Source organism: Diadema antillarum, unplaced genomic scaffold, assembly GCF_040938485.1.
Source record: "Diadema antillarum isolate AM-2024a unplaced genomic scaffold, OU_Dant_1.0 seq00001321_RagTag, whole genome shotgun sequence".
Taxonomy (NCBI): domain Eukaryota; kingdom Metazoa; phylum Echinodermata; class Echinoidea; order Diadematoida; family Diadematidae; genus Diadema; species Diadema antillarum.
In genome coordinates this window covers 750,661-777,673 of record NW_027272092.1, presented here as the reverse complement: position 1 = coordinate 777,673, position 27,013 = coordinate 750,661, and the positions used below count along the sequence as shown (strand labels likewise).

The 27,013-nt window shown below is 38.0% G+C and overlaps 1 protein-coding gene across 1 annotated transcript; it reads right to left on the bottom strand.

Moving 5' to 3' along the window:
- Nucleotides 1-2,997: 2,997 nt before the first annotated feature.
- LOC139708231 (selenocysteine-specific elongation factor-like) lies at nt 2,998-23,928 on the bottom strand. Its single transcript, XM_071620200.1, has 16 exons — nt 23,834-23,928; nt 19,889-19,972; nt 18,728-18,847; nt 17,408-17,478; nt 16,583-16,681; nt 15,528-15,659; nt 14,381-14,521; nt 13,440-13,617; nt 11,732-11,800; nt 10,731-10,820; nt 8,820-9,062; nt 8,194-8,252; nt 7,011-7,082; nt 6,191-6,347; nt 5,243-5,320; nt 2,998-3,976 (listed from the first exon to the last, which is right to left on the bottom strand). The coding sequence occupies exons 1-16, from the start codon at nt 23,904-23,906 to the stop codon at nt 3,834-3,836; spliced, it is 1,809 nt and encodes a 602-aa protein (XP_071476301.1). The 5' UTR covers nt 23,907-23,928; the 3' UTR covers nt 2,998-3,833.
- Between the last annotated feature and the right edge of the window lie 3,085 nt (nt 23,929-27,013).

Genomic DNA, 27,013 nt, shown 5'->3' with positions numbered 1-27,013 from the left:
AGTGTGGCTATAAAGGTCATCTTGCAATGAAAGTGAAAAAGAATGTCTCAAAGTGCTTTGACTCTTGTCAACTAATTATTCTCAATCTTATCTTTCATATGCGGTGACACAACATTTGCTCCTGAGACAATTGCTCTTATTTTCTCCAAGGACTTGGGGTTGGAATTAGGGATGTGGTAGGGTTTAAGATTAGTTTGATGTGAGGATTAGGATAAGGGTTAGGGTTATGTTTGTGAGTAGAATTTATGTTTGGCCTAGTAGAGTGCAGATATTTCATGCGAGCAAAATTGTTGCGGGAGCAAATGTCATGGAACCTTAATTATATACAACTTGTATTGCATATTATGCTCAGCTACCCTCATTCGAAGCATACATGTACATCAATCAACTACAATAGCAGTGACAACACCAACAACAATGGCAGTAACTAACCAAAATTTTACAGATATACCATAATGAATGCGAGCAAGAAAACATGAACTGGACATGCCATTTGCTGTAATGATATGGATTTCCATTCTTCAGTCATCCAGAATATTTATGAGCACTATATCATGTGGACATGAAAGAAATAGAATGATGATTCAATCAATAAATTTTGTCATGATTCCACTATGTAAATGGCAACAAACACAGGTACATGTAAGTGGGCAATTTCTAGCCCTGCTGTAGAAAGCTCTAAAAGAGTGTAGTGATATTGAAGTATTTTGCAATTCAGTAAAGACATACATGTAATAGGAAGGAAAAGTAAAGGAGATTCTTTGCTACATGAGGACTGCTATACCTGTTAAGGACAAGCTGATTTTGCTATAACACACATTTTCCATAAGCACCTTCCCAAGCGTACTCTGAACTAGTCTTTCTATGGGTTAATACAGCACTAGTGACAAGACTAGAATACACTCTCCCTTGTCTGTGCACAAGTAAATACAAATCTAGTTCCATATCCAACTCTTATAATGCTATTGACGCTATTACATTGGCTTTCACCCATTCCAATAATGAAGAAGTGACCCAATCACTTTATGAATAAAAAGAAGCTTTTATTTCTACAATTCCATTCCATGGAACTTTGTTAAACATATGACATAAAAACACTGAAAGGATTGTACTGTGGGGGTTTCCAACTTTAACACGATACATGAAACTCTTCATCCAGTGCCCAAATCTCAGAGTATGTGTATAAAGAACAAAATATTCATTAGGCACTTAGTAAAAACATTGAGCACTATAATCTATGAGGTTTTATTCTTTTTTTCACCTTCATTATATGCAAACATAAATTGTTCACAAAAAAAAAAAATGCTTTAGCGCACCTACAGATACAGGCATACATAGATGTCAGATATTGCACATATATTGCCGAGGGGAAATTTATGATTTTTCAGCACAGAAGATGGTTGAGTTAACACAGTATGTTTCTGTCCCACAATGGCCTGTGTTGAGCTCATCAAGTGCAAAATTTAAATCAGGAAGTAACTGAAGATATTTTGGCAGAATGCTTGGCATACTGCAGGCATGGTGCAGATGCCTACAGCAGGAATTCTAGGTAGAATTTTTTTTTTTTAAGTTTTAAAGGTGGTGATGGAGCTGTGCCTCCATTAACCCGTTGAGTGAAGACACGCTAATTTTGCTACAACATGCACATCCCACAGACACATGGACAAGTATACTCGGACTAGTCTTGTGGGGGTATACTCTTGGCTCTAGGGAGTTTCTGATGTACTTCAGAATTACACACCAATTGTCCATCCCGGCGTGTTACTACAGTGGACTCCCCTTATAACGAAGTTCTCGGGACCGGCAGTTTTCTTTTCGTTATGTTGAAATATTGTTATAACCGAACAAATAAACAATAAAAATACATAAAGTGAATAACGTTACGGCCCCAATTTTAACTTCGTTATAACTGTAATTTCGTTATAACCGTGTTCCTCATAACGGGAATGCACTGTACCATGGGTGTATGCAAGGGGGGGGGGGGCGTGAGGGCTCCCATTAAACTATAGTATACTCTTGCCTTTGTGGAGTTCATGATGTACCCAAGAAGCACATTATATTACATACCGAGTGCTTAAAGCTTCAGGGCAGATTAAATTCCAAATGCGATTGGTAAATTCCTGTCCTATGCAGACAATATACACCCCACCCATCACAATAACAAGATAGCAATATTACTGTAGGTTGTTAGGTCTCTTGAATTGATTTGATCACTCGCATGAAATTTACACACTGCAATACTTGGTATGCAGTGGTGGATCCAGGGGGAGCACACCAGGCGCTGCCCCCCCCCCCCTTTATTTTTGTTCAAACAGAAGAAATAAATAGAAAAAAATGGGGGAGGGGTGCGTGCGCCCCCTTTAATCTTTACAGAATTACTGGATTTGCCCCTGGTATGTGAAAGTCCTTTCACTGATCTGTAGTTATCACTGCAGCCAAGAAGAGAAGAAATTTGCTTTTGTAACGTACATGTAAGTTGAAATACCTTTCATTTATATCAAATCAATTTCACAGTTTTTTTTTTTTTGGGGGGGGATCCTTTCCATTTCAGACAGTAAAAGAAAAAAGAAAAATGAACAGCAAGTTGGCAATGAAGCAGTCACAGTCATATCTTCATATTTTTCTTATCATACTTCCTTTTATTTTTTCTCGTGGAGTTGTGACTCCATGTGGATCAGAATGGATTGAAAGCCCTTTTCTTGTTGGTGTAAGCAGTCAATAAGCATTGTGGTCTTTCTGCTGTTAACAGTATTAATGTACTGTTGTGTGACATCTCAACAATTCGTCGCCATGTAAACTAGTTCTATACAACCTCATGCAGCCCCAATTATCTGTGAACACAATGGTTGCTAACCATGCTTTTACCCGGTTCTCACTCATTGCCCGAAGCATTGTAGAAGGATCTCATTTGGAACCAGTACAAAGCTACATGTACATCATATGTGTGACAAAAGAGTGACATGATCACTTTGGTACTCTATGACCCATAAAATGCGTTGATGGACAGGAGACTACCGGAGCAAATGCCTCACCATCAGTTCCACCTGTATAATGCCACGAGTATATTCCACAAATTGATAAACATAAGGACACTTTTGCTCGTGGTTGAATATGTGATCAACAATCACACAGTTGGAATGAGACTAAATCATGATCCTTTTTCAAGAGTAACATTGTTGATCTCCCACCTTAGAGAAGATATTACATTTTTTTAGGCAATACAGTCACAAGCTGCTAAGTTTGCAAACATCAAACACCCTGCAAAATTTGTACACATACAATGTACATGTGCATCAAATCATACCATGTATATAGTAAAAGAAACTCCCAAAAGGCCTCTGTCCTGTGAACACACCATTTCAACTTCTACAACCGTTGATGGTCACTATGGGAACCACTGATGTCATGACCGATAACTTTTTTGATTTACTGTTCCTACTTTCCAAATTTTAACTGAGCAGTTCAAATACTCGTTCATGATGTGATCTGCAATAAAACTTTCGCCACTTATAAACCAAGAAAAATGAGCATTTGGTGTCCTGCACAGATGAATCAATTACTAAGAGTTGAAGGAGAAACGAAAAAAAAACAACTGCTTGACAAAAATTTTGATCCCATCATTTGATTCGCTCAAAGTTAATCATAATTCATGATGCTCTGCAACACTATAAAGAGCTCAAGATAATGTGAATACATGGAGACTTACATCACTGTCCTATGGCAAATTTTGCTTCCGCCACAAATGGGGTGAGGCAGCATAAAATCTCTGTTCATGAGTTTTCATCACTGTTGGAATCTCTGAGGGATGTAGGCGTTGCTGAAAGCGTTATTTTTTAATATTGATACTTGGAAGTCACCCACTGAACATTCAGTTTCAGCGGGTCGTAGATGTATCGCTTGAAATCCAGGCTGATCCCGATTGGCTGATGCTCGACATGTGACTCCTTGGCCTGGCCTTGCCCTTCACTCTCTTCCTCTGGAGGGTGGGGTGAAGTCGGTCCATGGGTGGTACAAAGGGAAATGGTGCACAATTAGTGTTGATTTTTTTATAGTATATCAGGTTCAAACAAGAATAACAACTTAATGACAAAAATAACAACTTAATGCTGTATGTCAGTAATATAGATTTTCATGATCTTTTAAATCATAAAAATAAGAAATTAGCAAGGCTTTACATCTTGTTTCAAACAATTTCTTATCACTGCTAAACTAGCTTATTATTCAATTTTACACTGAGCTCTTAACTTAGATGTGCACATTCTGACACCACACCATCAGGTTTATTCCTGGTGTGAATCTGCCTCTGAGAGGTGAATGATCACATGGATGAAATTCTACTGCAACAGTAATTACCAGTGCAAACCTGTATTTATGCGACAGATGGAATGGCCTGCACACAATGGAACTGAATAGAAATAATTTTGTTTATGCCTACAATGCACGATGACCTTGTCTTCACTTGTTCACCAACACTACCTTGAACTGGATGGACATGCTCTACTATTTGTGGCCGTACATCACAAAACAAAAAACAAAAAGTCACACCCCTTGATTTTACGCGAGGACTCAAAAAAAGGTGAAATGGGTCAACCAAGTCAATAATTGAGTTTGTCATATTTTCTGAAAGAGCTATCCTTCTTCTACATTATACATTGATGGGAAAGTGTGTTTTCAGCAGTTTTTCTACAACATTTTTATGGGGAAGAACAGAATGATTGGGTATGTCTTAGAGTCCCCTTTTTATTTCTTGAAATCCTTTACACACTCGTCATTTTCAAGTCTAATAACTTTTGAAAGGATAACACTACTGCTTTGAAAGTTGGCATTAATCATGGACAGAATATGTTAATAAAACATGCTCAACTTCAGCTTAATGTGATAATCCCTTCATTGTTGTTGCTCTGGTGGTATGCATCCTGTCTTCTGTCCCTTTCATTGCTTTCATTGCATGGCTTGGTAAAGATTAGGCGCTTGAATAGACCCCGTACTTCAGAGCTTCTTTTCTCAGTTCACACTTTTCCAGAGTGTGTGCTTTCTTTCTAGCATTTGGATAGGTTAGGGGAGTCCATTTGATTTGAGTTATTCATCATTTTAAAGCTTAGAGTCTGCTCTTTATAAATCTGCCCTTAATTAAAAATCCATATCTGACGACTTCTTGTTGGTTTTGTGATGCAGGGTCACATTTGATACATACAGCAAGTACAGTCCTTTGAAGACAGAATGACTAGAATCATGAACTCACTTGCTTTTGCACCCTTCTTGCCTTTCTGCTTTCCTCCCATGGCTTTGAGTATCTGAACTGTGTCCTCCTTCAGTCCCTCTGTGCAGACAAACACATGGCAAAGATAGAACAGTGAGGGCAGTATCCACACACACTTACACTTTGACATGTACATATGTAATGTAATACAAAGTTTGTCAATAGTTACTCATAGAAACAGCCAATATAATGGGCTGTGACCTCAACAATTTCACAAAAATGTGCATAAAACAGGATCCCCAGCTTTCACTGCAGTTCAAAGTAAGGAAAGATGCTATTAATTGTAAAATGTAGTTAACCACAAAAGACCGTGTTCTTCATACATACATCCATATCATACACAAAAACATGCACATACATTTTCATGAGGCTTTCTAATAACAAACTACATGTACTTTGTATTGCACTATTTTTATTCCTTGACAATGAGCAACAAATGAAAGGAGGCAGAAAAATGTACATTTGTCCTATGAAGTGTTGTATGTTTTTTTCTCTTGGCAACTTTTTGCAGGAGTCCCCGTATACTCTACTATTTACAGATGGGAGTTAAACAAAATTAAGACACTCATGAATTGAATTAAACAATAGAAACAAACACCATTTATAGAAGTTGGTGTAAAGATGATGGACAAAATAAAACTGAATGCTAGCTATAATTCACAAAGGCAGTCTACATGGTAAAATGTAGTCCATGGATTATGCAAACATTATCAGTGCAAATGACAGATTGCGTACACCAATAGACATCAAAATTTAATAATGAATGGGCACTGATATGTGCATGTGAAAGGAATGCCTACTGCACACTTGTTTCAGTCCTTGGATTATTTATCTCTAAACCGCGGATGCGATTAAAACTATGTTATCAATGTGAATTGGCTGATGTGTTTTCACAGAACTTCCAGCGTATGAAATATCCTTGTGGCTCACCTCTTATGTGGACACTAAACTTGCCGCTCTGTCCAAACCCCCTCTCGATGAAGCCGAGCTCCCCGGTAGAGAGGTAGACCATCAGCCCGATGAATCTCTCCAGGTTAGTCTCCTTCTTAAACATGGACCGCCCGATGATGTGATGCTCATCGGTCATCTGGATTGAGGACAGACCCTCATCATCATCATCATCATCACTCGTTAATAACAAATATGTTACAGCTAGAGTTCCCCCACTTTCAAAGTTCCACATTTTTTTCAACTACAGATGTGTATGACTTCCTTATTTGCATTAAGTAATTTACTGAGACCTATAATCCAGTTATTTTCTCAATTCTTGAGAACATCAAGTACTCATTAGATTTTCAAGGTGACAGATTTTGATAATTTTCAAATAATGTCAGTGCTGCAAAAGCAGAAATTTTCGGCTTAATAATCATTTGTGCTCCGCTGCGTTTGGTATATTTTGTGTGTTTTTAACTCTGCAGAAACAAAATATGAATTAGTAGTAGTACTAGGCCTACAAAGAGGAAGCAAAAATATTTGCATGCTTTTATTTTTGCGCTAGATGCACATTGCGCGAACTGTGCAAAAATTTTCACACCGTGAAATTTCCACTTTCACAGTACCCTGAAAGGTGATGGCTGTGAACTTAAAACATGTGGTCAGGAACAAGTTGGCAACATTGTATTGAAACATATTACAACTTATAACTATATAACACATATATGTGTATAAGAGCTTGATATTACACTGTAATTTTCATCTCAATGTATTTGGTTGTTAAGTTGGGTGCTTGTCCACACATTCCTGCACTCACCCTGTCTACTACTCCTCCCTTGGACTTTAACTTGTAGATCTTCAGCTTTGGCAAGACTGTTTCTGCATAATTCTGTAAGAGAAAAATAAAGACTTTACAGCCAAATAGCACAAATTTACTTTTCAGTTGGATTGCAGCAACAGCTGTCGGCAGATTACAACAGAGATAATGTCAGATATTACTACGCTGAACTCATTTCTACTATGAAAGGGCATAGTGTAACTTGTATAGTACAAGTCAGAGTGATTCCAGATTTGTTCAAGTGACTTTTCATGAACTGCTCAGAGACTATGTAGCATACTAAAGTGAGAAAAAAAAATCAAGCTATCTTATGAGAGAAAAATACAAAATTGCAAACTTAAATGTTGTTGTGAATGCAGCCTGCAGCTGATCCATCCCTGTCTGAACAAATACATTGAAGATTGATAGTTGTAGAGGAAATATGACTCACAAACATAATGAATAAAAGACACACAAATCAAAACAAAAAATGGTTATCTAGTCTACAATAGAGTATTATAAATGCCCAAGGAGCTTGTCAGATTTCTTTTTCATTTTGAAGTAATCAATTATTTGTCCAGTCGTTAATGAAAACATAACATACATGTATTCAGTAACTCCATCAGTTCCCATCACAAGTTAATTGATAGATGGGTCTACTATGTAAATGGAGGAAAATTCACGGCAACAAATGGCCTTGCAAAACAAACAAATTCACATTTCTCTTGTAAATGCCAACAGTTTTCGAACACAACATTAACCAACATGTTTGGAACAATCTAGAAACATACCACATGTACACAAATGAAACTCTTGCTCACCCTCTGCAAAGGCTTTACTGCTTATCAACCCATTGAGGATGGGCTGATTTTGCTGCAACACACATTTCCCAAAGACACTTGCCCCAGTATATTTGCGACTCGTCCTTAACAGGGGTTAATCTCCAAGAACCAGCCTCTACCCAGTATATACATGTACTTCCAGTGGAGTAAAATTATAACGATTGCAGAGCAATGTAGACTAGGATTTCTTTTTCTTACTTTTGTTTTCTGTCATTGACAGCATTCTCCTAAAAAGATGTATTCATCAGTCACACACAGAAGAGGAGCAAGTATAATTTTACAGAAGTATTATTACATTCATATTTATAACTGGTATAAAGCCATAGATATTGGCCTCTTACCTTGTCTGTCATGGCGTGCAGGAGTTTACCATGGAATGCTAGTCGGCAGCTGTTGGCATGTGAGGGCAGTGTTAAGAAACGTTGAGGCAAATACATGAATCTACTGTAAAAGCTGTTATTTTCAGGAGGGTTTCATTTTGTGTGAGTGCCCTCTAGTACTCTTGGAATAAATACATGTAGAACATGAAGCACAATAGTTTGAGAGACTGGTGTCATGAGAACACACATAAAAAAGTAGAACCATCTTTTCCTATCGTTCAAGTGTCTTTACTATCAATGAATCCCATTTTACCCCTCCTCTTTTACAAAACCAACTGAAAAAAAAAGTAATTCTGAAGCCTGCAAATGTTATATATCTTCAAACTGCATGCCAACTCTTTACTGCTCACAAGCGTGAAGTTGGAAACATAAGCAAAGTCAAACTACATATGAACCACTTGCGATATTTGACTGAGGCAATCATATGTCTATCATTCATTCTTTCTTTCGTTCATTCATGTTTTGTTTTTTTTCCCTTTTGGTATAAAAGGAATTCTGGACAAATATGATGTCTGGTCAAACAAATGTCAAATCAGAGTCTGTTATTTTCAGACTAGAGGGAGGTTATCCCGTGTCATTGAGGATATGAATGTCGGTGTCCAGCTTGGAGCCGATGATGAGACAATTCCTGGGGCAGGCCACCGGCTTTTCCAGCTCCAGGAGAGCCCACTGCTGGTTAGGCAGCTCCGGCCTCTCTTCCCCATCATCCTCCTCATCTGCCCGGCTGCCGCATGCCGCTCCCGGAACGTTCTCCTTGTTGGAAACCCGCTCACCTGGGTCTAACGCCAACAGCTCTTCCTGGTACGTGTACTCAACGTCGAAATCAATGCCTGAATGCAAATGAGAAGGAGAAAGACCCTGTAGCTTTTGCCAAAGGCTGTAGTGATTGCATGAGAAGCAAGCAGAGGGTACGTCACTCTGGACTAGCAAAGTCCTAGCAATAGAGCCTTTGGAGGTCTGTCCAAACTATGCCTTTGAATTATTGCATTGTGCCAACAGCGAGTGTTTGGCAGTATAATTCTCGCTATCGCCAATGACGTAAAAAGTACCAGGATGTTGATTTAAGCGTCATTCACGGTGCATTATGGGATAGTCCGGTAGCAAAGTCACTTCCGTTCGTACACGCGTGATACGTGACTAATGCTGTTTACACACACAACCGACTGTATTCTACGTGTACTTCCGGTTTTCTCGACTTGAATTACAGCTTTAATATGATTTGAAATTCCTCCATTCTTAAGAAATTGCTGTTAATACGACTATTGGTTGTTGCTCCGAAGCTGCCATGTGTTGTTCGCACGACAATAAATGAAAAAAATCTGCAGAAATAGGACCCTTACTGGCATGCGAGACGTGACGTGGCCGCGTGGGTGAAGTTTGCGGGTGACTCCACAGCGCAGTACGTGCACGCGCGACCTACTAGTAGTGGTAGTATAGTAGCACTAGGTAGTAGGCCCAGTGCTTACATACATTGTACGTACTTACTTGGAAGAAATTGCTTCGGAGACAGGATAAGTTCGAGATCACTGTTCGTTCCCGATTGTGTTCGCGACATTTCGACAGAGAACAAATAAAAGAAAAAAAAAGATGGGCATTCCATGACGATATACACTGTACTGTATATCCAGGCGGGTTAATATTTTCCAGCATATTTTCAGCGTATGCAGAGATGACTGATTTGTGATGTGTATGTGTTAGCTTATGCGCTGCGTGCAGTGGTGCATGCTATTAATGCAAGGCCGGCCGCCGGCGGCGGGGACTACAGTGTACGAGTACGGTATCGACAGGCCTGGCCACTCGCTGGCTCGGGCGGTATACAGCGGCCTACTGTATTAGTATCCGTGGTCGGCGCTGCGCTATAGGTAAGGTACACGTACGCGCACGCTAGCGTTGTGCAAATTATGACCCGCGCCGGAAGTGCCCTTGCTACCAAGTGCACTAAATCTTGACGAAAAAGCCACATCTGGGTACTTTTTACGTCATTGGCGATAGCGAGAATTTACAATCAACCAGCAGAGCTCTGATTTGCTAAAAGAAGCTAAAATAATGCATATATACATTTTGCACCAGTGGCCTAGAATGTGTTGGTCAACAGGAGTGGTGCATGGCCTTCATGCTGATCTCCATTTGTTGACAATCTTTACAGCATTAGTGTCTTTGAAAAAGGCAAAGAGAAAGGTAGCAGAGATTGGACTTGAAAATGAGGCAGATTGGCGCTGGTAGCACACACACAAAGGTGGTGTACAAAAAAAAATTGTCATAGAATTGCTTTTCATAAAGTATTATTTTGATATGAGTATACCTACATGTACATGTACTTCTGTATTACATCAGTACTTAAGACTAGACTGCATAAACTATATTGCAGAAAAATGTGCAGAATTCATGTCTTATCATTTATAAGTGATCCTACAATGATTCATGTGCAGGGATATTGGGTGGATATTGGGTTTAAAATGCACAATGCAGAAAAAAAAAATCTAGACTCTACTATTTACCTGTTGCTTCATCATGTGACTTGTACTTGTGACCAGGGGCAGGACCAAAGAATGACACTTTGCCCATTACTGTCTCATGGCCCATGGTAACTGTGACAGATTGAATATGATGTCAAATATAACACATTAGCAGCTGAGTTCCATAGCCTAAAAATATGGCAACTTTACAACAAATAGACCTGCTGGTATCAAGTCTGCAATCAATCATAATATTTCTCCATGATGTACTTAATTCAAGGTACGTTGCTAGATGTCCCCATGTCTCTATGACATGTAAATATAATAGGCCTACACTCTAGAAAAAATAGGTTCAACTTGGCACCTTTTATACCAATGTCACACTGGGAGCACCCCCACCAGTGCAACTTTGCACTTTTCAGACCACTGTCCAAATAATGGGAGCCAACAAAGCCAAGAAATGGGTTATGGACAATCAATGATTTTAGAGTTACCATTAATTGTAAAGTTACCACAGTTTTATGTGACAGGGCCCAGGTTAGTGCCAACAACTCAGAAACAAACAAAAAACACTTTATCAACTGCATGCAAATCCCACGTATGCCACATGGATTACATTTACATAATTATCTTCTGCAGAACAGATGATCTGTTATAATGTTGTACTATTTTGGAACATACAAGGCTTCAGTTGTCATACACGTGTATACAATTTTCTACAATGTTAGAATCACCACTTCCAATCACTTTTGAAGAATATTACAATGGATATCAGCAGATACTTATATTTAGTTACAATCAGAACTAACAATTTTACACCATATCATGGTATATCAAATGTGAGAGAGGGAAAATGATGCAAACACTACTTCCACTACACATTTGCCATCATGATCTTAGCAATATCAAATACATTGCAGATGAATGATTAATTCTAAAAATTCATATATATATTCTAAAAATTCATATATATATATATATATACTGCCCTTTGTAAAGAAGTAAAATCCAAGACAAAACAAATTAAAAAAACAACACCTCACCATGAAATTTGGACTTGTTGAGACATGTGCCTTTGAAGTACTGAATCCTTTGAACAGAAACAATGGCAGCTGAAATAGGAACAACATGCAGAATGAAAATAACATGAAACGATTTCAGCATATCTGAAGACCTCTGTACTGTAAACAAATTGTATCCAATACAAGTGAGGAAAACTTCACCACCAGAACTTTTTGTAAACTGGTATATATTAATTGCTACACTGCATATGGACATCTTTCAGAGATGTGTACAAGGTATACCCATGTTTCTAAACTGGCTTCTATTATCAAAACACACACACACACACACACACACACACACACACACACACACACAAAACAATTTTCATTCTGGCCATCATGACTGTTTACCAATAATAATTTAATCTCTTCAATCTTGAAATCAATCATCCAATTAATCAATGTTTCAAATCAGGTTCATCCTCCATTTCAAATTTTCATGCACAATACGCACAATCTTCAATAGGTGCATTTTTCATGTGATTTTTCTACTTTTCCAAGTAGGCAGCCACAGTATAACATAACTGCTAATCTATCATAACCGCAATAACAGTGACCATTCTTGTTTGCAAAGGAGGAAGCTGAAATAGAAAGCACAAAGAAATCTGAGATGAAACCAAACCAAACCTGATGTAGCTGATCCCACCAAAACATGGTCATCAGATTACACTCTGTACTCAGTCACTCAATCTGTTTCACATCATCAGAAACAGCATCATAACATAACCACAGTGTCATACACTTGCAAGAGAACATGTGTGGATTACATCCTTCATACATGTAACTGCTTTCCCTGTATCTAATATCATAAGCCATGCTCAAATGCTTGACACACATGCTTGTAGAGCAGTTTGATAGCAGGGGCAGATCCAGGGGAGGTGCTTTTACAAAATTGAAGGGGGGCTCATATTTTTCTTGTTTATTTCTTTTGTTTTAACAAGAAAATAAAGAGGGGGCACAGTGTACGCCCAGTGCGCCCCCGTCTGGATCCGCCACTGGATAGTACTTTCTGAGACACAATAGCATCAGTGCCGTGTCATTGAAAGAAAATGTAAGAAATGAGTCACAAGTGGATGACCTTTTGTCCATAAACAATTACCAGGTACCTACTGAAAAAAAAAAATAAAAATGTTCTTTTGTGACACCAAATGGAGGCCCAATTTCTCAAAGCTGGAATAACTATTCTGCGGAATAGTTATTCCAGGGAATCAGTTATTCCAGCTTTGAGAATAGATTCCGGGGAATAAATCGCGTCATTTTACGTCAAGAGGGCCTTATTTGCATAAGAGGCGTAACAAATTGGCGGAATAAGCGGTGTAATAAAGTTATTCCACCTTTGAGAATTCGGGCTGTAGAGTACCAACACTTTTTTTTTTTAAAGGAATTCATGCCTTTTCCCCATCTGTCAGCACACATATATATGATGGGCGGGGAGGGGTGAGTTGTTAATACATGGTACAGTGTAAAGAATGTAAAGTCTGCATTTCTAGTTAAAACACTCACATTACACAGTCAAAACCTGACATGAGAAGTTTCTACTGACATTTTGTTTGTACAGTGGTCTCAAGACCGATTCTGAGAGTGAGACTTACAAATTTCATGAAATGTGAAAATAATCGAAATTGATGTCAATGACTGGATAACTGCTGCAAACTCTATTCCTAGTCTCAGAGCAGCTTCTTCTTACCATGGATGGTGGGGAGAATCCCTGGGGTGCACACCAGCCCCCTCTCCAGCAGTTTGGGGTCAAACTGGGTCACACACAGGGCCACTCTGTCCCCCTGACTGGCAGTGCTGACACTTTTGCGAAACATTTGCATCGACTTGACCTTTCTCGTAATCTGCAACGACGGAACCTCCACTGTCTGAGAGTTAAAAAAATTGAAGCAAAAGACAACAACCAAAAATCACTATATCGATGTAGATTTTGATTCATCCAGGTAGTATGATAAAAGCAAGTATATTTACACAGACGAGTCACAAAACTGTTCTCTCCATGATTTCACAAGTAAGTCCAGTTGAACCGATTTAAATTTACCTGCTTTTAACCAAAAACCATGCATAACAATTACTCTGGTCAATTGAAAAACTCCGCTTGCACTTTAAAGGGATGGTATAGTATTGGCTGAGGTAAAGATTCAGCTTGAACTTTTTTCAAGATATTTAGAAAACACTTTATGAAATGGTAAAGGGCATACACTATTAAGAAAAATTCATAGTTTACTTGATAAAAATCGGTTTGTGCAATGGCCGAGATCTTCAAAAACAAAACAAAACAAAGTGATCCTGATAAAAGAAGGGTCCCAGCTTTTATTGCAATTGCTTTCCTATACATATCTCAGCATTTCAAAACCAATTTTCATAAAATAATCTTTATATTCCTATTTTAACTATAGTGTATGCTCTTTCATGTTTGATGGATGATCATATTGCTCAGCAGGTAGATGCTTTCTCAAAGAATGAAAGCAACATCAAAACATTCGAAATGATCCCAACTGCATTGCTGCCGACTTGGTTCATCCTAGTTGAAGAAAGCAAGCCCATAATTGATATCAATGCAATTAAAAATTCTTGTCGCATTCTTAACGAAGTTGAGGTGAGGTGTACAACAGCCAGACTCAAACTCACATTGTTAATGGCCACGGTCCCATTCAGAACGGTGCCGGTCATCACAGTCCCTTGACCCCTGATGGCAAAGCAGTGGTCAACAGCGCAGAGGAATGGACCGCTGGTGTCTCGCTGAGGAACATACGTCTGTCGTTTGATTTCCTGCAAGTTCCAATGAAATGGAAAATAATGTGATTTACATGTACTTTCACATGACTTTGGCATGTCATTAAGGGGGATAAACTGTGAAGTACAAAGTCCCTTATTTTTCCAGTCTGTAATAAGCTGAAAGTAAAATGACAGGAACATAAAAAAGCATAATATCCCGCTTTATTAATGGTAAGAATGCATCTTCACAGCATACAAAATTACCATTATCCACACACATAAAAAAGATGGAAAGGTTTCATCTTCAACCATGAATCCATTTGAAATGGAATAAGCACTTCTACTGCAATTGTTTCAAACAGTAATTTTGTAATGCCCACATACAAATGTAGTCACCTTTATTGTGTTTGATGTATATTCCAAAGAATGTTGGTTTGTGGTTTAGTGATCAACAACAGGAAACATTTTTGGTTCATGCAGTATACTGTGATTACCAGAATGAGTTAACAATCTCTTTCACAGGATAATCATTTATACTACCTCCATTGAGGTTTTCAAAATACAATTAATTGTCAATGTCTGTTTATTTAGTGTCATTATTTGTAAAGTGTGTTATAGAAACTTTATGTAATTGACGCTACGTAAGTTCTTCACATTATAACATTTATTATCATTATATCACACAGCTACATGTATGCCTCTCGCATTATTAGCATTCCTACTACTAAAACATCAATAAATTAATGCAAGGACTGAAATCTGTGGCAAGATGCAAATACCATCAGATAGACTCTGCGATATTGTAAGCTCTGGACTACTCTGTATGGTATCTTGGTACAAGTTTAAATCATAGACTGTCACAGCTGTGGATTTCATTAAGCATCTATTTGTATTCATAGATTGCATCTCTGAGGAAATGTGGTCTGTATCTTCACTTGGATTTGATTTCTGAAATGACAGGTATGGTATCTCATTTCAGTTATTGCCTAAGACTATGTGTTGTATGATTTATAATCTTTGCATTATGAAAAATATTGCACAGTTTTACGAAAGTGCTCACTTCAATGAGGTCTTCGATTCCCTCTGCCATCGAGTCAGGTGCCTCAGGCCCTCCTGGTTTGGCTGCAACAGCGATGACTGGACAATTGGCAAACTTTGTGGATTCAAGGGTCTTTCGCATTCTCTTGGTCATCTATATCAACATTATACAATACCAGGAAACTAATTTTTTACAGAAAAAAAAAAACCATTGGCATACAAGTATTTCAAGAAATAAATCTCTTTCACAACAGCAATAAAGGTCCCTATCTGGAGGCGTTTTTTTTTAAGACGGCACAGATTGGGGCATGGCGCGTGTTAAACCTATGGGAAAAACGTTGGGTTAGGGTTTTTGGTTATGGTTTGGGTTAGGGTTAGGGTTGGGGATAGGGTTAGGGTTAGGGTTAGGGTTAGGGTTAGGGTTAGGGTTAGGGTTTGATGGTTAGGGTTAGGATTAGGATTAGGGTTAGGTTTAGGGATAGGGTCCCCGATAGATTTTTAGTTTCCCCAATCTGTGCCGTCTAAAAAAAACACGCTATCTGGAGACAGAACAGCATAGGTGCGAGCTATCATCCAATACACTGCTAAACACTATTCAACAGGTTCGTCTGCAACTTTTAACAAAGTGCACTGTACATTCTCACAAGTATTGCATATCTTTATGCTAAGGAACTCAACAAGCTTGACAAGGCATGTTTCAAAATCAATATGATCCATCACAGACAGTAATGAATACAATATTAGGAATAGACATTCCTCTGTGATCATGAAGAATATCAGTGAATATAATGGTAATCTGTATGTCAATGCGGTCCTTGAGAGAATTTAATCACAGTGCACACACATTTTTCAATTATAAGTTCTTTTAAGAAGTTCATTGAACAACATAAAATGCATTTAACAATAAAGTGGAAATATGTCAATATTTCATGCTTTCTATTTGCAATATGACAGTTTTGGCCATTTCTGGACTTCTATCATAACCCGCATAAACTGAAAATACAGTCATATATTAATCTCTTTAGATTTTCAAAGAATTTCAGGACTTCCAACATTTGGGTATGAAATCAAAATAACCTTTTCTATTTGTTGCTTCTTCTTGTCTGCTGGCAGGAGGTCAATTTTGTTGAGGACGACAAACATTTTCTCGCAAGTAATTTGACCGATCACAAGGCACTGAAACAGAGAAAGAACAACAGATAAGTGTCACTATTTAAAATTCATAAGGAAGTGTGAGAAAGATTGTTGCCCAAACACTCCATACATACAACGCCAAATGAAGACTAAAAATACCTTAAATGCATTGTGTAGTAAACACGACATTCTTTGCAATAGCATTTTATGTTATTTGAAATTCCAATGAGAGCACAATCACCTTTTCTTGGGATAATTTCATTCTCAAGGGATCATCAAAACATATTTATTTGTTTCTAGTATTTCAACACTTTTTTTTTCCCCTTTTTCAACAAATCAATACTGGAGTAACGACTGGTTTGAAGCTCAATGTAAAGTTCCACACAGGATGCGGACAATGAAATATGGCAACTGCAACATCCATATTTATAACAAAATACACAATATCACAAGGGGTGTTATTAACCCGTTGAGGACGGGTCCTGAGTATACTCGGGCAGGTGTCTTGGGAAATGCATGTTGTAGCAAAATCAGTCCATCCTCAACAGGTTAAAGGCATGATGAAGATGATTATCTTACACTTGGGTAATGCTTAATAGGTAAAGTCTTATGTAAAGCCATACATGTAGTTAGTCCATGATATTTCTAATTTGAAAGAGGAAGGTGCTGTGTGTTTGTATTTCAGGGCTTATGCTTTGACATCAAGTGTCATGCAGGAATTTCAAGGTCACCCGATGTGCAGCTTTTTACCCTTGAGATGAATCATACCTCAGCTGACTGTGTCTGCATTCCCTTGGTGACGTCTATCACGAGCATCATCAGATCTATTATCTGAGCTCCTGTAGAAATATAACAGCAACAGTAATGATGATAACAATGATAAAAGTAATAATGATAATAAACAATAATAATAATAATAAAAAAGATAACAATAATAATAATTAGTAGAAGCACCATCAAAAGAAAGAGCAGGACAAAAAGAGAATGGTCCCTCTTTACAACTGGAAAAACAAAATGAAAAATAAAGGAAAGTCAAATAATGCATGGCATAAACGAAAGAATGAATGTCATTAATAGAAACTCTCTGATTCTCTGTATGTTTAGGAATACAGTGGACTCTTGTTCATGAAGTCCTCGGGACCGGCAGTTTTCTTTCGTTATGTCGAAATTTCGTTTCGAATAAATAAACAATAAAGAACATTGAGTGAATAATGTTGCCGCCAGAACTTTCACTACATCGTAATCGGAATTTGGCCACAACCATGTTCGTTATAACAGGGGTGCACTGTACTTCGAGACCTCAAATCACATCTCTGACCACAGACCTTGAAACTACTCCCTCAATATAAACTTGTTGGGTTTGCTTCAAAGCCTTAATATTTGAGATGATCTGACTTATAATCGGGGTGCTGCAAACCAACTTTCCCATTTTTCCCAAAGGGCTTTATACACTCACTCTCTTGGGCAAGGAAATAAAAAATGGCTGGATACTGGCCTGTTTAATGTATGGAGCCCTTGTCTGATTGCCCAGTCAGGGTGATGGGGAGAAGTATTGTTGCCTCCGCAATGGAAGGAGGTTATGTTATCATCAGCATTTGTTTGTTTGTAAGTATAAGTTTGTTTGTTTGTTTTTTGTTCGTTTGTGTGCAAAATAACTCAAAAAAGTGTAAATTATGGATTTTGATGAAACTAGCAGGAAAAGTTGATAAAAACACAAGGAAGAGAGGATTCAATTTTTTGGTAGTGATCCGTGAAATTCTATGGATTTCTGAAGGATTTTTGATATTTTGCAGATAGGGTCAATGAACTTGAGAGTGTAAGCTGCTTATTTTTTAGGTTTGCATATGCGCACTTCAGTACATGCTTTGCTAGGGCGAGACACCACCCAGCTGGAAGCTGATGTCGTTACAAAAGGATTCTATATCAGGCAATCGGGCGATTTTCAGCATGCAGACATATGATAAGTGGAAACCTCTGATCTCATTTGGAGAACAAGATTAGTGGTGGAAATGAACTGTTTGGAGGAGGTCTGGGCTCTCAGAGTGCTTCTCTAGTTTAATAATGTGGTGATGATATTATCTGTCTTACCACCGATGATGGTTCTGATAAGAGATGCATGGCCAGGGCAATCCACCAGGGTGTACTGCAACTTGCCATAATCCGCCTTGCTAATGTGCTCCGGAACATCAACAGAAAATGATGAAAAACCTTGTAGTTAATGAGAAAATTAAATTTATTAAAAGACAGAAATCCTTCATTTATTATTTGAACATGAGCATCAGTCTGTGAACTGCAGAGAAAAAGAACTGCTTTTATTAGTTGATATTGAGTATGTGCACATGTATTGACATTTGAGTTCACTGTCAGCAACAATAATGTCCAGTTACAATTGTACATCTAGAATTGTAACTAGCTTTATAAGAGTGTAAGGGTTACTCAGTACATCATGGTAGTGCATACAGGTAAGACAATTACAGGAAGCAAACTGCATTTTTCATGTTTAACTGCCAATCAAGGACTTTTTCAAACATAGTTAATACATCTTCGGATTATAAAAAAAGAAGTACATTTACTTCAACAAGAATAAAAAATGTGGCTGCTATCTCTCTCAAGAATATGTGATACATGTACATGTAGGTGACAACTGGGGGAAAAAATTGGATGTACACTGTATATTGAGCTTTATTTGTCACAAATAATCTGTTGTAAAGTAACTTTCATAAAGACCTTTGATGATATGGGACTTTGGAACTTGTGATCAGACTCTTGAGAGCTTTGCTTTCACATGTTCTACATACAAAAATCAAAGATTTACAAGCAGAGTAAAACATTGTCAGCACACAATCAACATCTCATCAATGCAGCCATTCCTTCCAGTATTTTTTTATTTTTTTTTATTTTTTTTGGGGGGGGGGGATTTATGAGGGAAGTCTTGTTATGTATTTAAGGCAACTACTGTAAAAGTGGTTTCTTTCGCATACAGAAACTTTCGCAGTTTCCATCGGTGCCGACTTTTTCGCGTGTGTTTAAATTCGCGGTCGGTAATGATAGCGTTGTAACAAGCGACCAGTTCAAAACATTTTCGCGTGATGTTAAATTCGCTGTTCAACCTCAAAAGCGCGAAAATAAAACCTTCGTGAAAGAAACCACTTTTACAGTAAATAAAATCACCCAGTCAAGAATGCCAGAGTAAGGGCACAGATCAGATTTTTTTTTTTTTCCAACTACATAATTCACTGCTTCATTTACCTAGATCAAGTGTGATGCCACGTTCTTTACTCTGTGGATTCTTGTCAAATGCTGCAGTGGAAGCCGTAGTGCTGAGAGCTTTAGCTGTTTTCAGAAACAAAAATATGATATTCAATATAACAGGAAATAATAGGTGACATACCTGACTTGTTTTCATCCAATGATCATGTACTTGAGATAGCTCAATTCAGTGTTGTGTTTAATTTCTCCATCACTCTCACTCTGATTGACCACAAAAAACAAAAAACCTTAAACAACAAGCTGAGGGTAAATTGCCACATTTTTTCCCCGATTCAGGAACTTTGAACCTTGAACCTTGAAGTGACAATCCCTTTCATCAGGAGATCTGATCAGGTCTGATTAGGTCATGTTCTTAAACCCCCTACAGGGGGTTATTTCAGATCCTGCTAGCCTCCAGTTGTAGTATGAATGCTAGGGCTTATATATCATAGGAGGTTCCAGAAGCCACTTTTTTGCCAACCCGGAATTTATTAGCTATGTGCATAACATCATCATCATCATCATCATCATCATCTGGTACAGGAAGAAGGCGTTGGCCTGTAATTCCCGATCACTGCTTCTTGTTTGGCCTGTACTTAACTGAGTACGACAGAGTACGACATGCGCAGGAGTGGAGTCATGGGAGATCAAAATGATGCTGCCACCAATATTTGTCTATATATCTTTTAAATTTTTCAGTTGTTGGCAAGACCACTATATGTTCCGGCAAGCTGTTCCAGTCCTGTATTATACGTTTGCTGAAAGACTTGCTTCGAACATCCAATCTGCAATGTTCTCTCTGGATCTTGAAACAGTGCCCTCTTGTGGTTCTACTTGTAGGTTGGGAGAAGAAGTGGTCCTGTGAGATGTTGAGAAGTCCGTGCATGATTTGATGGACAGCAATCATGTCTCCTCTTCTTCTTCTGTAGAACAGAGAGTACATATTCAGATGCTTAAGTCTGTCTTGGTATGGGAGGTCCTTGATTTCGTGAACCAATTTGGTTGCCTTCCGCTGGACTCTTTCAATTTTCATTGCATCTTCTTTGTACCTGTTGTGCCATAGAACACTCCTATATTCTAGGTGTGGTCGAATTAGGGTCTTGAACAAAATTGGTAGAGTTGTCTTGTCTAGTTGTGAGAAAGTTCTCTTTATAACTCCCAGTAGTTGATATCCCTTACTAACCGCTAATGACACATGTTGATGGAAATTCAGCTGGCAGTCAGTTATCACTCCAAGATCCTTTTCGGCTTTTACTGGTTGCAGATTTTTCCCTTGCATGTGGTAATTTCCCTCAGGGTTTCTCTTACCGATGTGGAGTACTTTACATTTGTCCTCATTAAAAGGCAATTGCCATCTCTCAGATCATCTATGTAGATTGTTTAGGTCGTCTTGGAGGTCATTGATCTGTGCTGGTGTGTTCACTGTACTATACAGTTTTGTGTCGTCAGCAAATAGGGCTACTTTACTCTTCCTCACGTCAAGTGGTAGGTCATTAATGTAGATCAGGAAGAGGACTGGTCCGAGTACACTGCCTTGCGGTATCCCGCTTGTTACTGGTGACCAGTTGGAAAATTCTCCATTTACGAAGACTCTCTGTACTCTTCCTGTCAGAAATGCTCTAATCCAGTGTAGGAGTTTACCTCTGATTCCATATGCCTCTAATTTGAGTAACAGTCTTTCATGTGGGACACTGTCAAATGCTTTTTTGAAGTCGAGATAGAGAACATCAATCACCTGTCCTTCATCCAGCAGCCGTGTCCATTCTTCTAGTACATATAGTAATTGAGTTGCACACGTTCTTCCAGGGGTAAATCCATGTTGACTATGTGAGAGTAAGTCATTACCAAGTAAGTGAGTAACTATCGCATCTCGAAGAACTTTCTCCATTACTTTTCCTGCAACAGAGGTGAGGCTTACCGGTCTATAGTTAGAGGCTTGTGTTCTGCTACCTTTCTTGTGAAGAGGTATTATGGTGCCCTTTTTCCAGTCCAGTGGGAGTTTACTTTCTTGCATAGATTTATTGTAGATCAATGTCAAAGGTTCAGCAATAGTCTCCGCCAGTTCTTTCATCACCTTAGGATGCATCCCATCTGGACCTGCTGACTTGTTAGCGTTGAGCGTTTTTAGTTTCCTTACGACATCATCCACTAGTATTTTTACTTCACTGAGAATAGGTGAGTCCATTTGTACAGGTATTTGTATGTCAGATATACTTTGCAGGTCTTCTTGTGTGAATAAGCTAGAGAAGTATTCATTCAGAATAATTGCAACTTCACTGTCGGTTTGAGCAAGTTGACCATCCTCATTCACGAGATTCACAATACGACTCTTACTCTTCACCTTACTGTTGGCGTAACGCCAAAAGGCTTTGGGATTTTTGTCAATGTTCTCTACGAGGTCTGCTTCAAAGTTTCTGCTAGCTGCTCTTGTAGCTTTCCTCAGTTGATTTCTTGCTTGTTTATAATCCTTTAAGTCTTGTTCCCTTTCCTCTCTTGTTCTATTATCATCTCTAGCGTTTCCAGCAACGTGTCTTTTTCTTAGATAATTTCAAGATGGGTCTTGTTACGTAGATATTTCGTCTTTTGTCTTTACTGTGCTTCCGTACAGGCACATGATTATCAACACACTCCTTTGTTTTCTGTAGAAATATATTCCATGCCTGTTCACAGCTCGTTTCTGTTGTAAGATCTTTTTCCCAGTCCATTGTCTCCAGTGTTTCATTCATAGTTATGTAGTCTCCTTTCTGATAGATTACACGTTTTTTCCCCTTTGTTATCTCCTCTGTTTTCTGCAGAATGTCTAACACTGCTAATAAACACACATGATCGCTCAGTCCTAGTGGAGGCAGATGATCAATTGAAGTAATCATATCAGCAGTATTGGTAAATGCTAGATCAAGCACATTGGCACTTTGTCCATTTCTAAAACGTGTAGCCTCGTATACATGCTGGTGAAGAAACGATTCCTGTGTAGCAGTGAGGAACATGTTTGATGAGTTATTGAGAGTAGAGTCCACATGTGCTCTCTTCCAATTAATATCAGGATAATTAAAATCCCCCATGATAAGTTTGTACTTCTCTCCGCTCTCACTAACCAGTTCCATGAGTTCGCATAATAATTTGTTGTTTTCCATCTTGCTAGATGGGCTCCTGTAGAGATGCATCCCACCAGAAGCTTGTCATTTCCTGTGAGTTGGATAGTACACCAAACGCAAATGTTTTCTGTGTAGTTCAAGTCAAACAAAATTTCTCGAGCTTTGAGATTTGTACTGACGTATATCGCTAGGCCTCGGTGCTTATTTTCCTTGTCTATATTTGTAAATACATCATATCCTTCAACTTTAATCAGTTCATGCGATACATTAAGGGTGCCCGACATGAACAAACCTCCTGTGGGTTCCGTGTCACTGTAAATCTTGCAGAATTTTTAATGTGCACATCACTATATTCATTGTGTTCTTAAATATGCTACGACTGCACCATCACCTACTGTGACAGTAAAGTTCAATTTATTTAGATTTACTGTCGACTGTCACAACGCATCCAATTCCACTTTCCAGTTTAACAGTTAAATTTAGTTCGGAATTCTATTGAAACGTTAGGAAGAGCTGCTTCAGGAATTATCTCATCAAGGTTCAAGGTCAATATTCAAAGTATTTAATTGTCTAGTCACCTGAGTGATGCACACTGACGCATCTACACTAATTCAATTTGCTGTAGTAATTTCATTAAATAAAAATAGATCTAGGCCTAAACGTTAGATCTATCAATTATTATGCAGCGGCAGCGAGTCACGTCAACTGACATAGAAATAATAGTGTGGGACTTACACGTAACAATGACAATTTGTCTAACAGGATAAGAAGAGAACTTGTTTTGAGTTTCTCGGGATCCTTTTCGGTAAAAATACGAAATTGTATACACACCGACAAGAAGTAGCATTACCTAAAGATGTCTTGCCACTATCAACGTGGCCAAGCACCCCAATGTTGAAATTGAGCACCTTATTTGACGCCATCGTATGGTAGTACCACTGCAACTTCGGCCAACTCTTTCACGCGAAGCTGGAGGCTAACTGCCTGCGTGCTGCATGCAAGTAGCATGACGAGCATCCAAGCCACAGCGCAGCAGAGGCTGGCGCAGTGACACAATCGATCGCAATAATGATCGAGTCAGGTGATGCAATCATGTGACATTTAAATGCTCACTGGGTCAGTTTGCTTGAGCACAGAGAAAACAATATAGGCCTACTTTCCAAGTGAAACTTTCTTTCTTAAAAACCTACAATTACAAAAAATGGGGGACACTTTAATAAGCCCACATGCTCATTATAAATGTAACAAGGTTCTGAAAATCTGAAAATAAGACTCGCTTCAAAACCAAATGAAGCATTCCAGAAAGAGAGGTATACCGTTTGAGACAAAAGAAAGAACGAGGATATAAATCATATCACAATAATATATGAATTATCAGTAGTTCATGGAATGAACTTTCGTAATGCAGTGGATGGTTGCATGATTTCCATCATAGAGCCGACTAGTGTTATCTTATTTCTATCCTTGTTTACAGTTGTGGAAAGCTGAGTTTTGTCTAGAATGGCCTTTTCCCCCTTCAGATTTTAAGATGTCCACTGTGCCTTAGAATACAGTGAGGAGTGTAGTTAGTGAGATTATACAATTTTAGGGGTTTTGTATGTCGTTCTTTAGGGGATAACGACGATGACCTCTATTGTCTGCCATCCTTTAGGTTTGACTGTGATGCAAACATTAGGGGATAAGGGTGGTAAGACAGGCTGACTACGAGGGATAGCATCAGTACTTGAATTTCAATCCAATTTTGGATTCGAAATCCATTGGGTTTCCCCGCAGAGGTTCGAATCCTTGATATAATATAGATTTATTTTGAGATACATAATGTTCATTTGTAACAATTTGATTTGTTTATTATGTACTTATGAACTGATATTAGATTTGTTTTAACATTATATGTACAAGCGTGTAATGTCCATTTTGTAACATATTGCCGGAAAAGTATACTTAATTTGTTTTATTTATTTACACGAATTCTCTATATGACTGAACAGTGTAATGCTTATTAAAGGATATAGGAATTTTGATGACATTGTCTGTAACTGTGATGTAATTGTAATAAGAAAGGAGTCAAATATGATGAATTAATGTCATTATTTGATTGTATATTCCTGATTGTCCTTATTGTATCTTGCAGGTTTTTTTTTTTGTTCCTCGTTTACACTGAATAAAAGACATGGAACGTACTTCTGTGTGCCCACTACTCATTATTTGAGTGACCACCAACAACCTACGACACAGTGCTACACTACTAGTATACAATCAGAAAACGGAAACAATGACGATGTTCAATTCAGTTCAGTTCAGTTCAGTTTTTATATCATTATCAAATATCATCAGTGTTGGTACACCATACAGTCACAGCGTTACACATGCTACCAGATGGACTCGTATGAGAAACGGGGAGTTCAAAATGAAATGAAAATCATCACTACTATCACACATAGAAAAATAAATTTATGTGAACTTAACACTGTGGTATTAATTTTCACAAACAGGGTATGCCTGATTACATTATCTGTCGCAACTCTTAAATGACTGATTGGTTGTCACCACGTTTATCAACTCATTTATTTGTTTTGTACGTAAATACACAATGAATATCATAATATAGATACATATAGTTTGAATGCACGAAATGCCTGGATGAACAGTTTCAACTTTATTACAGGCGATATTAGATGTGGAGAATTTCGTTTATTTTCTTTTATTTCAATATGCTGGCATCATCACATCTGCACATCGTAGTTTGCAAAGATCGCATATACATTAAACATACATGCAGGCATAATTATAATTCCAATTTGACGGAATTTTTCTCTCTTTATGTTTGTTAAATTCTACTGTTAAAGTTATACTTTAAAGGGACTGTACAGTACTGGTTGAGGTGAGGATTCAGCTTGTAACATTTTGCGAGATACTTAGGAACCACTCTATGAAATTCTAGAGGAATCAAAAGTTTATTTGATGAGAATCGGGTTTGAAATGACTGAGATATCTAAAAACAATGTGAAACAAAGAAATCCTAATAAAAGTCGTGGCTTGTCAATTATATTAGAATCACTTTTTTTTATATCTCAGCCATTTCAAGGCCAATTTTCATCAAATAAACATTGAATCCTTCTTGAAATTACATGTTCTTTCATATTTCATTGGAGTTTGCTCATTATCTCACCAAAAACATGTTATAAACCTGAATCCTCACCTCAACCAATAGTGTATAGTCCCTTTAACGTCGAGTGGATTTTCACCTTAAAACTTACAACCACGATAAAAAAAGGAAACACATACAACTGATTGTTTGTTATGAGATTAGACATTTTTTTTTTGTCTGAATATCTACACACAAATGGGATCCAGTCAGAGCAGAGATGGTCAACTATCATTGTATTGTAAAACAAATACATTGGGACGGGGATATTGTGATGACTTAATTATACTATTATTGAATGTGATCACATTGATGGTTGTAATACATTCAAGATTTCGATGTAATTAATGATGAATGAGAGGACCGTTAAATCTGTGTATGGCTTTGCTATGATCACAGGATGATAAATTCCTGTTGTGTGAGATTGATATAAGGAGACGTCTCGTCTCTATCTCTTCTCGCGACGGAATTTGAACTTTGATTTGGTTGCTATTCAAGGGGTGCGGTTACTAACCCTATCAAGTTTGCAATCCATCTATATACTTCAAAGTTGGAGATGGTAAATAAAGTCACAATGCGTCCATGAATGCACCCATTCCATAAACATGTGATTGCATCTTGATATATCTAAAGGACAAGTTCACCTTCATAAACATAAGGATTGAGAGAATGTAGCAATATTAGTAACACATCATTGAAAGTTTGAGGAAAATCAGACAATCCGTTCAAAAGTTATGAATTTTTGAAGTTTTTGTGCAGTACCCGCTGGATGAGAAGACTACTGCAGTGTATGAATAACTTAGATGTCACATGCGTACAACAATATAAGGAAAATATAAAGAGAATTTCACAAAATTCCATCTGTTGAAAAAAGTATACATTCCC

Coding starts and splice junctions, on each gene's coding strand:
- LOC139708231 (XM_071620200.1), bottom strand. CDS start 23,906: ATGGCGTCAAATAAGGTGCTCAATTTCAACATTGGGGTGCTTGGCCAC. Junction 14,522..15,527: donor GAATCGAAGACCTCATTGAA/GTGAGCACTTTC, acceptor TGGAACTTGCAG/GAAATCAAACGACAGACGTA. Junction 6,348..7,010: donor AGGGAGGAGTAGTAGACAGG/GTGAGTGCAGGA, acceptor TCCTCAATCCAG/ATGACCGATGAGCATCACAT.